Below are 15,000 nucleotides of genomic sequence, written 5' to 3' on the forward strand. Positions count from 1 at the left end.
TCTCTTGAGAGCCAGGTCTGCCTACGGCAGTCTCTCTCAATAGCAAGGCTATGCTCACTGAGTCTGTACATAGTCAAAGATTTCCTTAATTCTGGGTCAGCCACAGTGATCAGGTATTCTGCCACTGTGTACTGTCTGTTTAGGGCCAAATAGCATTCTAGTTTGCTCTGTGTTTTTGTAAATTCTTTCCAATATGTCAACTAATTATATTTTTGTTTTCTCATGATTTGGTTGGTTCTAATTGTGTTGCTGTCCTGGGGCTCTGTGGGGTCAGTTTGTGTTTGTGAACAGAGCTCCAAGACCATCTTTTCCAGGTTCATCTCTCCGTAGGTGATGGCTTTGTTATGGAAAGTTTGGGAATCGCCTTCTACATTGTACACTGAGGATATCTTCTTGTAAAATTGAACGGCTCTTTTCTGGATTTTGATCATTAGCGGGTATCGGCCTAATTCTGCTCTGCATGCATTATTTGGTGTTTTACATTGTACACTGAGGATATTTTTGAAGAATTCTGCATGCAGAGTCTCAATTTGGTGTTTGTCCCATTTTGTGAATTCTTGGTTGGTGAGAGGACCCCAGACCTCACAACCATAAAGGGCAATGGGTTCTATAACTGATTCAAGTATTTTTAGCCAGATCCTAATTGGTATGTCAAATTCTATGTTCCTTTTGATGGCATAGTGTCACGATCGTTACAGGAAGCGGACCAAGGCGCAGCGTGATAAGCGTACATCTTTTATTTAAGTACACCACACGAACAAAACAATAAACCAAACGATACGTGAAGTCCTAGGTTAACACCAAAACAAACCATACGGAACAAGATCCCACAATAAACAGTGCTAAACAGGCTGCCTAAGTATGGTCCCCAATCAGAGACAACGAGAAACAGCTGCCTCTGATTGGGAACCACCCTGGCCAACATAGATCTAAACGATCTAGATCAACAACATAGAAAATACAACATAGACACTACACACCCTGGCTCAACATTTAAGAGTCCCCAGAGCCAGGGCGTGACACATAGAATGCCCTTCTTGCCTTGTCTCTCAGATCATTCACAGCTCCGTGGAAGCCACCCGTGGCGCTGATGTTTAGGCCGAGGTATGTGTAGTTTTTTGTGTGCTCTAGGGCAACGGTGTCTAGATGGAATTTGTATTTGTGGTCCTGGCAACTGGACCTTTTTTGGAACACCATTATTTTTGTCTTACTGAGATTTATTGTCAGGGCCCAGGTCTGACAGAATATGTGCAGAAGATCTAGGTGCTGCTGTAGGCCCTCCTTGGTTGGGGACAGAAGCACCAGATCATCAGCAAACAGTAGACATTTGACTTCAGATTCTTGTAGGGTTAGGCCGGGTGCTGCAGACTGTTCTAGTGCCCTCGACAATTCATTTATATATATTTTTAAGAGGGTCTAAAGGGTCTCTCTCAATTCAATTTCAATTCAATTTAAGGGCTTTATTGGCATGGGAAACGTATGTTAACATTGCCAAAGCAAGTGAAGTAGATAGTAAACAAAAGTGAAATAAACAATAAATATTAACAGTAAACATTACACTCAGAAGTTTCAAAAGAATAAAGACATTTCAAATGTCATATTATGTCTATATACAGTGTTGTAACAATGTGCAAATAGGAAACAAGTACAAATGGGAAAATAAATAAACATAAATATGGGTTGTATTTACAATGGTGTTTGTTCTTCACTGGTGCCCTTTTCTTGTGGCAACAGGTCACAAATATTGCTGCTGTGATGGCACACTGTGGTTTTTCACCCAGTAGATAAGGGAGTTTATCAAAATTGGGTTTGTTTTCAAATTCTTTGTGGATTGCTGTAATCTGAGGGAAATATGTGTCTCTAATATGGTCATACATTTGACAGGAGGTTAGGAAGTGCAGCTCAGTTTCCACCTCATTTTGTGGGCAGTGTGCACATAGCCTGTCTTCTCTTGAGAGCCAGGTCTGCCTACGACGGCCTTTCTCAATAGCAAGGCTATGCTCACTGAGTCTGTACATAGTCAAAGCTTTCCTTAAGTTTGGGTCAGTCACAGTGGTCAGGTATTCTGCCTCTGTGTACTCTCTGTTTAGGGCCAAATAGCATTCTAGTTTGCTCTGTTTTTTTGTTTGTTCTTTCCAATGTGTCAAGTAATTCTCTTTTTGTTTTCTCATGATTTGGTTGGGTCTAATGGTGTTGTTGTTGTTGTTGTCCTCTCTCTCTCTCTCTCTCTCTCTCTCTCTCTCTCTCTCTCTCTCTCTCTCTCTCTCTCTCTCGTTCTCACAACACTGCACCATCTGTCTACAGACTTGCCAACCTGGACCTGCAGACCACACACGCATGCACGCAAGCATACACACACACACACACACACACACACATGCATGCACACACAATCTCCTTCCTAAACACACACACATAAACAGACATGCTATCTATCTTTCTCAGATCACCATGCCTGCTTGTTTATCTATTGCCTGGTAACAGAGACAGCCTATCAACAACTGCCACACCCCTCTGCACATGCTCACTGAGGGCCAGATTAGGATCTGTGGAGGGACTGTTGGTATACACACACAACCCACACATCCTGGCCTGTCATTGCTCCCTATTGTTTGTGGTTGTTTTCTGTTGGTGTGACTGGCAGCAGATGGCACTGAGTTGTCAGAGCAGGGCTGACCGGCGGCCTGGGGCGCGCACACATGCACACAAACACACACACACACATACACATATACACAAACACACACACACATACACATATACACACACACAAACACACACACACACATACACACACACACACACACACACACACACACACACACACACACACACACACACACACACAGTATATACAAGCAGACACACCACACACACACAGACACACAAGCACACAGAGCTTCTTATCACACTGAACATACTGTATGCACAATGAATGGCTTCCACACTACACTGGCAGTGTAAGGAAATGAGAGGCCAGGCTATTCCTCAGTTATACTAAAGCACTCACTCACACACACACACACACACACACACACACGCACACACACACACACACACACACACACACACACACACACACACACTGTCACGACCGTTTACAGATGAGACGGACCAAGGCGCAGCGTGATAAGCGTACATATTTATTAAAGTGCTGAACACGAACAAAACAACAAACAAACGATATGTGAAGTCCAAGGTAGACTAATAACATACCTATACGGAACAAGATCCCACACAGACTGGTGCCAAACGGCTGCCTAAGTATGGTCCCCAATCAGAGACAACAAACTACAGCTGCCTCTGATTGGGAACCACCCTGGCCAACATAGATCTACACGATCTAGAAACTCAAACATAGAAAACTAAACACTCTGGCTCAACATTTAAGAGTCCCCAGAGCCAGGGCGTGACACACACACACACACACACACACAGTATATACAAGCACACACGCCACACACACACACACACACACACACAGACACTATTGAATCATGTCTAAACTGTCCCCTGTTCATAAATAGTGTTTCTCTACAGGTGCCCCTCATGACCCCTCTCCCTGTAATGACTGTGGAATCTCTTCAAGGGGCCGCCTGACTGTATTACCATGTCTAAAGGGCCATTGTGTATGTGGGTGTCCATGTGTATGTGTGTGTGCGCGAGAGTGTGTTTGTGTGTGTGTTTGTGTGTGTGTGTGTGAGGGAGGGAGCAGTGTCATACCTAATGGAGTGTGTTACTGCAGCTTGAAAGCAGCTGCTGTTCTCTGGGGTCATGAGGAGTCAGCCAGGGATTAAAGGTCACAGTCAGAGGGTGTTGTAGTCTGTAGCTACATGGACACATTCCTCTACTGGCTAATGATGTCATGATGAATGGGAATCAATGGGACATAGGGAATGATGGTTGATTGGAACTGTAGTTCTGGCCTCTTGTAGCAGTAGAGAGAGGGGGAAGATGGGAATAGAGGAGAAAGAGAATGGAGGAGAGGAGAGAGATAATAGAACAAGGAGGAGTTAAAGGAGAAGAGAGACTGCATCCTCTGCTTCCACTCTCATTAGTCACTTCCACTCCCTCTCTCTCTCTCTCTCATTCAGTGTGATACTCAGGACATCAGTGATTACCCTGAGAGAGGGAACACTATTTAAAATGAAAGAAGGAAGGTAGAATGAGAGAGCTAGGTTTAAGATACAAATAGAGGGAGGAATGTTTAGGTGGGAGGCAGAGCTGTTTTCCTTTAATGCTAGTTTTCTCTCTCTCCTCCAGTTACTGACCCCCCCCCCAAACACACACTACTCTCTCCTGCCCTTACATTCTCACCTCTGACCTGCTCTGACCTCTTCATCCAGTGGAGCAGCCAATCTGGCGCTCCTGTTGTGGTGTGTGTGTAAGTTATTATGTGTGTGTATGGGTAAAATATTGTTTGTTTGTATGAGAGAGATTGAGTGTGTTTGTGTCTTTTTATATGGTAACCCATTTACTCGTTTGTGTGTTTTCTCTGAGCATGTAACCTTATCTGACGTTATGTGCGTGCATGTCTTGTCTCAGGGTGCTAACTGATAGTTATATCTGGGCTTTGAGGCAGTGTCAGTCATGTGTTGTGGAGAGGTTGAGGGAAGGTTATCAGTGACCACAGAGCGTGACCAGACTGATATGACTCACAGGTTCCCTGACAATAGTGTGTGTTGTGTCTGTCTCCATGCTCCCCTCTTCATTCTCTCTCTCTCTCTCTCTCTCTCTCTCTCTCTCTCTCTCTCTCTCTCTCTCTCTCTCTCTCTCTCTCTCTCTCTCTCTCTCTCTCTCTCTCTCTCTCTCACTCTATCTCTCTTTCTCTCTCTCTCTCCTCCTCTCCCTGCCCCCCTTCTCTCACTCCCCCCTCTGTTTCTCTCCCTCTCTTTTCCAGGGTGATATAGTGGAGCTCTTAAAGTTGAGTAATTGCTACTGTCTCACCCAGGCGTCCGCTGACTGGGACTGCTTTGAAATGAGCTTTTCATGTCTGTCTAGAGATGAGGGCGTGTGTGTGTGTGTGTGTGTGTGTGTGTGTGTGTGTGTGTGTGTGTGTGTGTGTGTGTGTGTGTGTGTGTGTGTGTGTGTGTGCTCGGTGTTTGTGGAGGCATCATTAGCAAGCTGTTTGTTATTCTGTAACTCCCCACCCCACCTCTTTTACATAGGACACAATCCCTCTCATACCCCCAACTCCCCATCTCTCCCTTCCCCTCCTCCTCTCCTCCCTTCTCCTCCTCCTCTCCTCCCTTCTCCTCCTCCTCTCCTCCCTTCTCCTCCTCCTCTCCTCCCTTCTCCTCCTCCTCCCTTCTTCTTACCCCCTCTTGTATTTGGTCCAGAATAGCAGTTTATGGTTGATGAGTCAGGACTGAGATCCCCCCCCCTCTCTGTCTCTCTCTCTAAATGTATTTTTCTCTCTCTAAATCTCTCTGTCTGTCTGTCTCTCTCTCTCTCCATCTTATATTCCTAAATGCCAGGATGATAGGCTTGGAGCGATGGAGATCTCCTTTCATAATGTCACAGTCCTGCCTCCATCCCTCCCTCCATCCTTTCCTCAACCCTTCCATAGCCAGCCCACATATGATCTGTCATACAAACAGCCTAGAGACCATGCTCAATATCCTCCTCTAGCCTATTTCAGCCTGCAATACCACATCCAGCCAGCAGAGAGCACATGCAGACCCTTGAATGAATGTGGTGTTGAGTCACTCCTGAGTCCTTGGTGATGTTCAGACGTATACAGAAATAAATGTGCAGGATCAGTACAGTGCCATGAAGCGTGACAGGTGTATCCCTTAGTCCCAGAGGCACACTGTTAGTAAGTGCTGTGGTTGCTGTGGGTATGTTTGTTCATGTGTGTTCCTGAGTGAGTGTGTTGTTTTTGTGTGTGTGTGTGTGTGTGTCAGTTGTTATGTGTGTATGTCAGTGTGTGCGCAGGGTTAGGGGCATGCTTTGAGACAGGCGGTCAAACGGTCAGCTTGTTTTTCCTCTGACAGCAGGGTCACGCAGGAAGTGGCCAATCGATAGCACTTACCCTCTTCCTGTCGGACTTCCCTGAAGGCTTTATATGGGACACACAGCACAGCAGGGCACAGCGCGTTAACAAGCAACCGTTTATGTGTGTGGGTCCGTGTGTGTGTATGTATATGTGTGTTGTCAGTTTAGAGAGAGGAAGAGTGACAAAATCGAAAATGTATAAGAGGTTGAGTCCATTCTCAAACATGATCAAATGGAGAAAGGGAGAGAGGGAGACATTAGGGATGTAAAGAGGGATAGAGAGAGAGAGAGAGAGAGAGAGAGAGAGAGAGAGAGAGAGAGAGAGAGAGAGAGAGAGAGAGAGAGAGAGAGAGAGAGAGAGAGAGAGAGAGAGAGAGAGAGAGAGAGAGAGAGAGAGAGAGAGAGAGAGAGAGAGAGAGAGAACATAAAGGACAAAACATTCTCCTACGAGGTTAATTTATTCTCATTATTTCTCATTAGAAGAAACTCATCTGAGATCACAGGATGAAAGGACTGTTAGAATATCTCTCTATCTTCTTCCCCTCCCTCTCTTCTTCCCCCCTCTCTTCCTCCTCCTCTCATTCTCTCCTTCATCTTCCACCAGTGTGTGATTAAATGGCTGTAGTGTGTGGTGATGACCAGCCTGCTCTAGATATGGTCTCAAATCAGTCTTAGTGGGAAATGTGTCTATGTCTGGCCCCCTGCCTCTCTGCCTTAGGCTGACCCAGGAACTGTGACTGGGCCCTGAGCATCCCTACGGCGTAGCAGTGGGAGGCAGGGAAAAGGTTGTGTGTGTGTGTGTGTGTGTGTGTGTGTGTGTGTGTGTGTGTCTATGTGTTAGAGAGAGAGAGTGTTTGGGTCTATTGTGAGCCCTGGGCTAGCACAGGACTGCTGCAGAGTTTACCCAGGCAGAAAAGGGAAGACATTGGAGCCAGAGGGAGAGGAGAGGAGAGGAGAGGAGAGGAGAGGAGAGAGAGAGAGAGAGAGAGAGAGAGAGAGAGAGAGAGAGAGAGAGAGAGAGAGAGAGAGAGAGAGAGAGAGAGAGAGAGGGGGGGAGAGAGAGAGAGAGAGAGAGAGAGAGAGAGAGAGAGAGAAATGGGGAGAAGGCGCAGAGAAGGAATGTTGGAGAGAGAAAGAGACGGAAGATAGAGAGAGGAGAGGAGTAGTTCCTTGTACCAGTTCTGTCTCAGTTGGAGTGAGACGTCAGCCTGTGTCAGTCAACTCGACTAGCCACCCTGCAGGAGAAACAGAAATCGCTCTCTCTTTCTCTCTCTCTGTGAGATAAGTTTTTCTGCCTAAACTGAGAGACAAGACACTTCACGACTCCCAGAGAAAAAAACACCAATTAGTGACAACACCAGCAGTATTGTCTACAAACAAAAGACCAAGGCAGTGAGGCAAATAAAGAAAACCCCAAAGTCTAAATTCTCCAAGGACACAAACATTTTATAATCACCCTTAGCATGTATGTCAGTGTGTGCGCAGGGTTAGGGGCATGCTTTGAGACAGGCGGTCAAACGGTCAGCTTGTTTTTCCTCTGACAGCAGGGCCACGCAGGAAGTGGCCAATCGATAGCACTTACCCTCTTCCTGTCGGACTTCCCTGAAGGCTTTATATGGGACACACAGCACAGCAGAGCACAGCACGTTAACAAGCAACCGTTTGTGTGTGTGGGTCCTTGTGTGTGTATGTATATGTGTGTTGTCACCCTGCAGGAGAAACAGAAATCGCTCTCTCTTTCTCTCTCTCTGTGAGATAAGTTTTTCTGCCTAAACTGAGAGACAAGACACTTCACGACTCCCAGAGAAAAAAACACCAATTAGTGACAACACCAGCAGTATTGTCTACAAACAAAAGACCAAGGCAGTGAGGCAAATAAAGAAAACCCCAAAGTCTAAATTCTCCAAGGACACAAACATTTTATAATCACCCTTAGCATTAGACTGAATGGGCCGGTTCACTTCAAGTGCTCTAAAACAGGGCATGGAAAGAGGTCCTGGCAAGATTGTTGGAGCTGCATTTTCCCCAGTGTTTTGCGGTGAATAGGAAAGACAACAACTCTCCACCACTCAAGGCTGAGCTCCTCAAAGCCCTTGGAAATGTCAGTATCATTAGAGAGAATGTCAGTAGAGCTTCAGAGATCCACCAGATAGATCTGGTCTCTGAGTAGAGGGGACATGTGATGCAGCACTCAGGACTTGTGGGCAAATACAGCTTCATCTGCCCTTCCTCAATATGGAGACACAGGGGGGGTTTAGCTTAGCTAGCACACATAAAGAGGTGAGTAAGTGTACACAAACACACTGATAACACACCCTGTTGTGTCTCCCTCACGTCTTGGTTTCATTACACTATTGTAACATATTCATTACATCGTTTTTATGTCATGTATATAAAGGCTTTATGGATGCTATCATTACCACTCTTACTACATTTTAACCTATACAATAGATGATATTCCACTTTTTACAGGCTAAGGTATATTTAAAAAAGGGAAACGTATCCTATTATAATTCGATAGTCACCAGAGAATTTATTGTGTGTACGTGTCATGTGCATCATCATGTATTCCTATTGATCTCTCTGCACCCCCACTCACTGAGATAATGACTTGTTCAAGTGTTTATCCTGTCTGGCCATCAGCATTTATAGATGATCATGTACACACACACACACGCACGGGCAAGCACGCATGCAGACACACACACACACACACACACACACACACACACACACACACACACACACACACACACACACACACACACACACACACACACACCCCTCCCTTCCTTCCTTCTGTGTCTGCTGTGTCTGTGCCACTCCCTCTGTGCAGGTCTTATTGAATCTATATGTGTTAAATCTCAGATATCGCTCTGTGATATTGATGTGTGTCTCTGTGATGAAAGAGCCTGTCTCTAAAGGGTCATAGGTCAGGGGTCAGGGCAGTGTGTGTGTTACCCACAGGAAGTGATAATGAGACCGTGGGGTTGTGCGGGGGGGTGGGGGGTGGGGTCTGTCACAGCCCCTCAATTCATTAAGCCGTCTGAATGGATTTCTCGGCTGTCAGCTCCTTAAAGCGGTGGTGACAGCGTCTCAGACCTATTCACACACACCTTTCTCCCTCTCCCTCCCTGACAAGACCTTCCACCCTTTCACACACACACACACATGCACACACACACATGCACACACAAATACACACACACACACTGTCTCCCTCCTCCTCCTCTCCTGCCATGCAAAGCCCCTGCGGACTGTTTATCATATCAGTGTTAGAATCAGCACTCGGCTGCTAATGTCTTGTGATCCTATGAGGCCACGCTCCTGTTGCTGTGATTGGCTGGCTGGCCTACTCTGTGTCCGGCCTTGGCACTAATTAGCTTCATCTCCTGCTCCAATTAGAGGAAATGACTTCTAACTCCAAAACAAGCCTCACTTAGCAGACATAACAGTGCAACAGGATAATTATACTGCGCCACTCTCAGCCTCAATGCCCTCATTTTATGGCACAGGGAAGCACAGTTGTATGTCACTGCAGACACTTTGGTTAGGTAACACTTTTTTCTAATGTGCTATTTACAATACCTGGTATTTACTTAGAATGATGTGTAAGTGAGTATTTTTAAGTAGTAGTACCAGGTATTGAATGGCGGGGACAGAACTGTAAAATAGCGTGTTCCCATCAGCATCTTGTCTGATCTCCCCTGCTTCCCCTCAGTCCCAGTAGTGTAATTGGAGATAATGTAGCAGTAATTCTACTAACTACATGATCATATGTAACACCAACCCAGCCATACGGGAATGGCTGAGTGTAATGCATTTCTTGCCGTCTCACCTTGTACTTGAAGGCAAATCTGCTCTGTGGTGTTTCTCAACCATCTGTTCTAGAGGATGGGGACGGTAATAAGATATCTATAATACAGGCCTGGGGCCAGTGACCTGAGAAAACAGTACACACACCCTGACCATGTTCTCTCTCTCCTGTTTTGAAGTTCTGAGAGAGAGGGAACAAGAGAGGGAAGGAGAGGAAAAGTGGTAAATAAGCTTTTCTAACAGACTTTCAGACTCAGGGGAGAGAGAGAAGAGGGAGGATGGTGTGACTCAGGGGTTAGGACTCTGGCTGGTGTGTGTCTGTCTGTCTGTCTGTCTGTCTGTATGGGAGAAGATAATCCCTAGACTCAGACATGACTATTTACCTGAAAGTATTTCAACACACACACACACTGCCCAGTGAGACAGGAGTGTAGGCGCTCCGAGCATTGTGTGGAGGCTGGCGTAGACAGTAGAGAAAATAGAACACAATCGAATAACATGTTATTACAGTATGTTGCTGGATTCTGTAGGCAGGAGGTCATCCTGACTTCATTACACACACACACACTCTCTCTCTCTCACACACACACACACACACACACACACACACACACACTCTTCCGAAAAGGATTGTGTGGTCTATTCTACCCACTGCAGTTTGAGAATGTATAGGAGGGTGATGTAGCCTATATTGTTACCGTGAATAAAGAGACAGATTAGTGGTGAGGTCTGTTTAAATGAGTTTAAACTGCCGTTTACATTGAGGCTGCTGCACAGGCTTGAAGGGGGGGCAGGTGGGTAGCGGTTAGTAGTGGGAAGGAGATAAAGGTGAAGTGTGTGTGTGGGGAGGGGAGGGGAGGAGGGCAGGCGTGGGTTGGGTTGAGGCGGTTGAAAAGGGAACTTCCAAGCAAACAATTTGTTAAGAGCAGCAGGTGCTTTTAGTTTGGGCACACAGCCATGAAGTGTTTTTTTTTGTCTGTGTAACTTTGTGTTTAAGTGTGTGTGTGTTCCTGCACTGCAGCATAAATACTGGGAAACACAGCTACAGTATCTCCTTGGCTCTTCAAGAGGTCTTTAGTAGAGTGACTTGTGTATTTTTAGTATTTTTATGTGGGAAGTGTGTGTTTAAGAGAGGAGTGGAGCCTCGTCAGTCTGCAGGGCCTTACCCTGCTCCATCTCTCTGTCTGTCTCTGTCACGATCGTCTAAGGAAGCGGACCAAGGCGCAGCGTGTTTAGCGAACATGTTGACTTTATTTAATTAAAGCAACCACGAAAACAACAACATAAATGACGATAGTGAAGTCCACAGTGACAATGACTGACTAGGAACAAAAACCCACAACCCCAAGGTGAAAACACACAGTATAAATATGGCTCCCAATCAGAGATAACGAGCCGACAGCTGACACTCGTTACCTCCGATTGGGAGTCACTCAATACAAACATACAACAACCTAGAAATAGACACAACAGAACTACCAATATTGAAATAAACACATAGAATGCACACACCCTGGCTCAACATAACGAGTCCCAGAACCAGGGTGTGACAGTACTCCCTAAAGGCGCGGACTGCGACCGCGCCTCAAAAACCCCAAACAGGGGAGGGCTGGGCGGGCATACCTCCTCGGTGGCGGTTCTGGCTCCGGCCTAGACCACCACCCTCCGATACACCCCCCACAGTACCCCTGGTCCTGTCTAGCCCCGCTGGCCGGAGCCGGACTGACGACACGCGCCCCTGGCTTGGTGCGTGGAACAGGAATGGACCGGAATGGGCTGGCGACGCGCACCACAGACCTGGTGCGGAGAGCAGGAACGAGCCGGACAGGGCTGACGACGCACCCCGTAGGCCTGGTGCGTGGAGGAGGAACGGGCCTTACCAGGCTGACTTCTCGCACCCCTGGCTTAGTGCGAGTGGCAGGAACAGGCCGGACCGGGCTGGCGACGCGCACCGTAGGCTTGGTGCGAGTGGCAGGAACAGGCCGGGTCGGGCTGGCGACGCACACCGTAGACTTGGTGCGAGTGGCAGGAACAGGCCGGACCGGGCTGGCGACGCGCACCGTAGGCTTGGTGCGAGTGGCAGGAACAGGCCGGGTCGGGCTGGCGACGCGCACCGTAGGTCTGGTGCGAGTGGCAGGAACAGGCCGGGTCGGGCTGGCGACGCACACCGTAGACTTGGTGCGGGTGGCAGGAACAGGCCGGACCGGGCTGGCGACGCGCACCGTAGACTTGGTGCGGGTGGCAGGAACAGGTCGGGCAGGGCTGTCGACGCACACCGTAGACTTGGTGCGGGGAGCAGGACTGGGCCGGACAGGGCTGTCGACGCACACCGTAGACTTGGTGCGTAGAGCAGGAACAGGCCGGGCAGGGCTGTCGACGCACACCGTAGACTTGGTGCGGGGAGCAGGAACAGGTCGGGCAGGGCTGTCGACGCACACCGTAGACTTGGTGCGTAGAGCAGGAACAGGCCGGGCAGGGCTGTCGACGCACACCGTAGACTTGGTGCGTAGAGCAGGAACAGGCCGGGCAGGGCTGTCGACGCACACCGTAGACTTGGTGCGTAGAGCAGGAACAGGCCGGGCAGGGCTGTCGACGCACACCGTAGACTTGGTGCGTAGAGCAGGAACAGGTCGGGCAGGGCTGTCGACGCACACCGTAGACTTGGTGCGGGTGGCAGGAACAGGCCGGACCGGGCTGTGGAGACGGATAGGAGGCCTGGAGTGAACAGCGGCCACCACCCGTCCTGGCTGAATGCCTACCCTCACACACTCTGTGTGAGGCATCCGCACAGGACGTACAGGGCGGTGTACCCCTGGCCTGGTGGCCTCCTGGATTCGCCCCATCTTTGCCTCCGTCGTCCATGCCGTGTGCCCCCCCCTAAAAATTTCTTGGGGTTGCCTCTCGTCCTTCCGACGATGGCCCTGCTGACGCCGTTGCTCCTCTCTCGCCAGGGCCTTGATCCTCCCCCAAGGTCCCTTGCCCCCGAGCATGTCCTCCCAGGACCACGATTTGCCCACCTGGGCCATCGCCAGCCTCTCTATCTCCTTACCCGGCGCTTCCTCCCATGTCCAATCACCTTGCTCCTGGACACGCTGCTTGGTCCTTTTGTGGTGGGTTTTTCTGTCACGATCGTCTAAGGAAGCGGACCAAGGCGCAGCGTGTTTAGCGAACATGTTGACTTTATTTAATTAAAGCAACCACGAAAACAACAACATAAATGACGATAGTGAAGTCCACAGTGACAATGACTGAACCTGGAACAAAAACCCACCACCCCAAGGTGAAAACACACAGTATAAATATGGCTCCCAATCAGAGATAACGAGCCGACAGCTGACACTCGTTACCTCCGATTGGGAGTCACTCAATACAAACATACAACAACCTAGAAATAGACACAACAGAACTACCAATATTGAAATAAACACATAGAATGCACACACCCTGGCTCAACATAACGAGTCCCAGAACCAGGGTGTGACAGTCTCCCTGTCTCTCTGTCTTACTCCCGGTCTCTCTGTCTCCAGCTGAGAGCTATTATTTCATAAGGCCCTGTGACCAGCGCTGTGTTTTTGTCTGGAGACGTGCGTCGCCGTCCCCGCCTGTCTCTCTTCCACTTGTCAATGGAAGGAGCCATCACAGCCTCTTTTAAGTCCTCTACCCACCTCTCCTCTCCTCCTCCTTCTCTTCTCCTCCTCCTCTGACAGCTTCCCTCTGTTCTTCCCTCTTCTTTTCATGGTCAGCCCTTCCGCTCTTCCTTGAATGCTCATCCCTCGCTACATCTCGGAAGAGGAGAGGAGCAGTACGTAGCGCATCTAAAGAGACCTGAGCTGTCTCTTTCTCCCTCTCTCTCTCCTTCCGTCTTTGTCTCTGTCAAGGCTCTGTCACTTCAGTAAGGGACGTGTCTTTAATACCCAGTGCTGGATAGCCTCTAGTTGGCTTTTTATAGCCATTTATATCAAAGCTGTGACAGCTGCTATAAATGGTCCCCTGGAAGACAAGGCACCTTAGTTGTTAATGGCACTATATAATAGACACACATAACCCATATACACACACACACACACACACACACACACACACACACACACACACACACACACACACACACACACACACACACACACACACACACTGGGAGACAAGATACCTGAGTTGTTAATGGCACTACCCAAACACTGTTGCAGGATTGCTTTGAAGTTGATGGCTTTGAGTTGCTGAGCTGTCTGAAAGTGGGACAAACTTAGTTAAAACTGTCTGTATCCTTTGGTGACTGTGACGTAGATATGTCATGTGCTGTGGAAACCTCTTCCTCTTGTATATTTAGATATAGGCTGTATTCAGACATGCCAGGTACATTATGTTGAAGTGATGAAAGTGATTCATTTGCAAGTTTCTCTATTCAAATTGATTATTAATGTTATCTTTATCTCTTCCAGACATTCAGTGTGATTGAGGGCGTGGCCAGAGTCAGTAAGGAGGCAGATTCTGCCGTACATACATCAGCAGTGAGCGAATCACAATCAACAGAACCTGGGGTTGGCCACACCCCTTCTCTACCCCCCACCCTGGAGCCAGAGAGAGGAGACTGCCCACCTTCCAGTAAGTACCCTGACTTCTGACCCCGGACCTCCCACCCCTGCTTCTGCCCTATGTCCACACAAAAACGTTCAATTGTGTGTCGATTAGAATTATTGATCTCTGTTTTCGGTTTTTTGTGCTGCACAAATTCTTCCATTCTCTTTTTTACTCTCTTACATTATTTCTTCCACCACTGACCTGCCTTTCTCCTCCTCTGTCTATTTTCTCTCTCTGTACATGTAGTCTGGTTCATCCACTGTTTATCCTGTTGTGTGGTATTTGAATACTGTTAAGGTTATCTGCCCTACTGTGTAAGCTATGAGTGGATGGCTTCCCTGCCAATGTGTCACTCCCAACAGCAGGATATGATTGTTATCAAAGCCTCGTGGGATGTGGTGTGTATTTCCCCATAGCTGCTTTCTATTAATGAAAAGTTCCTTTCATACTCTGGATGTGTTTTTGTTCTGTGGGTTTTAAAGTAAGAGAGAATTCCTGCCAGTGTATGTTCTGACGTACATGCCACTGCTAAGTTTGACTAAACTATACAGTATCTATTCCAACTATTTATTTTTTACACAACTGCCACCAGTTTGACGCCAAAAAATG

At 47.8% G+C, this 15,000-nt stretch overlaps 1 protein-coding gene across 1 annotated transcript in view; it reads left to right on the forward strand.

Moving 5' to 3' along the window:
* The window catches only part of LOC121574679 (protein unc-80 homolog), a 59,634-nt gene extending 45,199 nt beyond the window's left edge, over positions 1-14,435 (forward strand). Inside the window, exon 38 of the mRNA XM_045223341.1 lies at positions 14,253-14,435. Coding sequence (XP_045079276.1) covers positions 14,253-14,435 — 183 coding nt within the window. The remainder of the gene's footprint in view (positions 1-14,252) is intronic.
* The last annotated feature ends 565 nt before the right edge of the window (positions 14,436-15,000 follow it).

Source organism: Coregonus clupeaformis, chromosome 10 (genome assembly GCF_020615455.1).
Source record: "Coregonus clupeaformis isolate EN_2021a chromosome 10, ASM2061545v1, whole genome shotgun sequence".
Classification (NCBI taxonomy): Eukaryota; Metazoa; Chordata; class Actinopteri; order Salmoniformes; family Salmonidae; genus Coregonus; species Coregonus clupeaformis.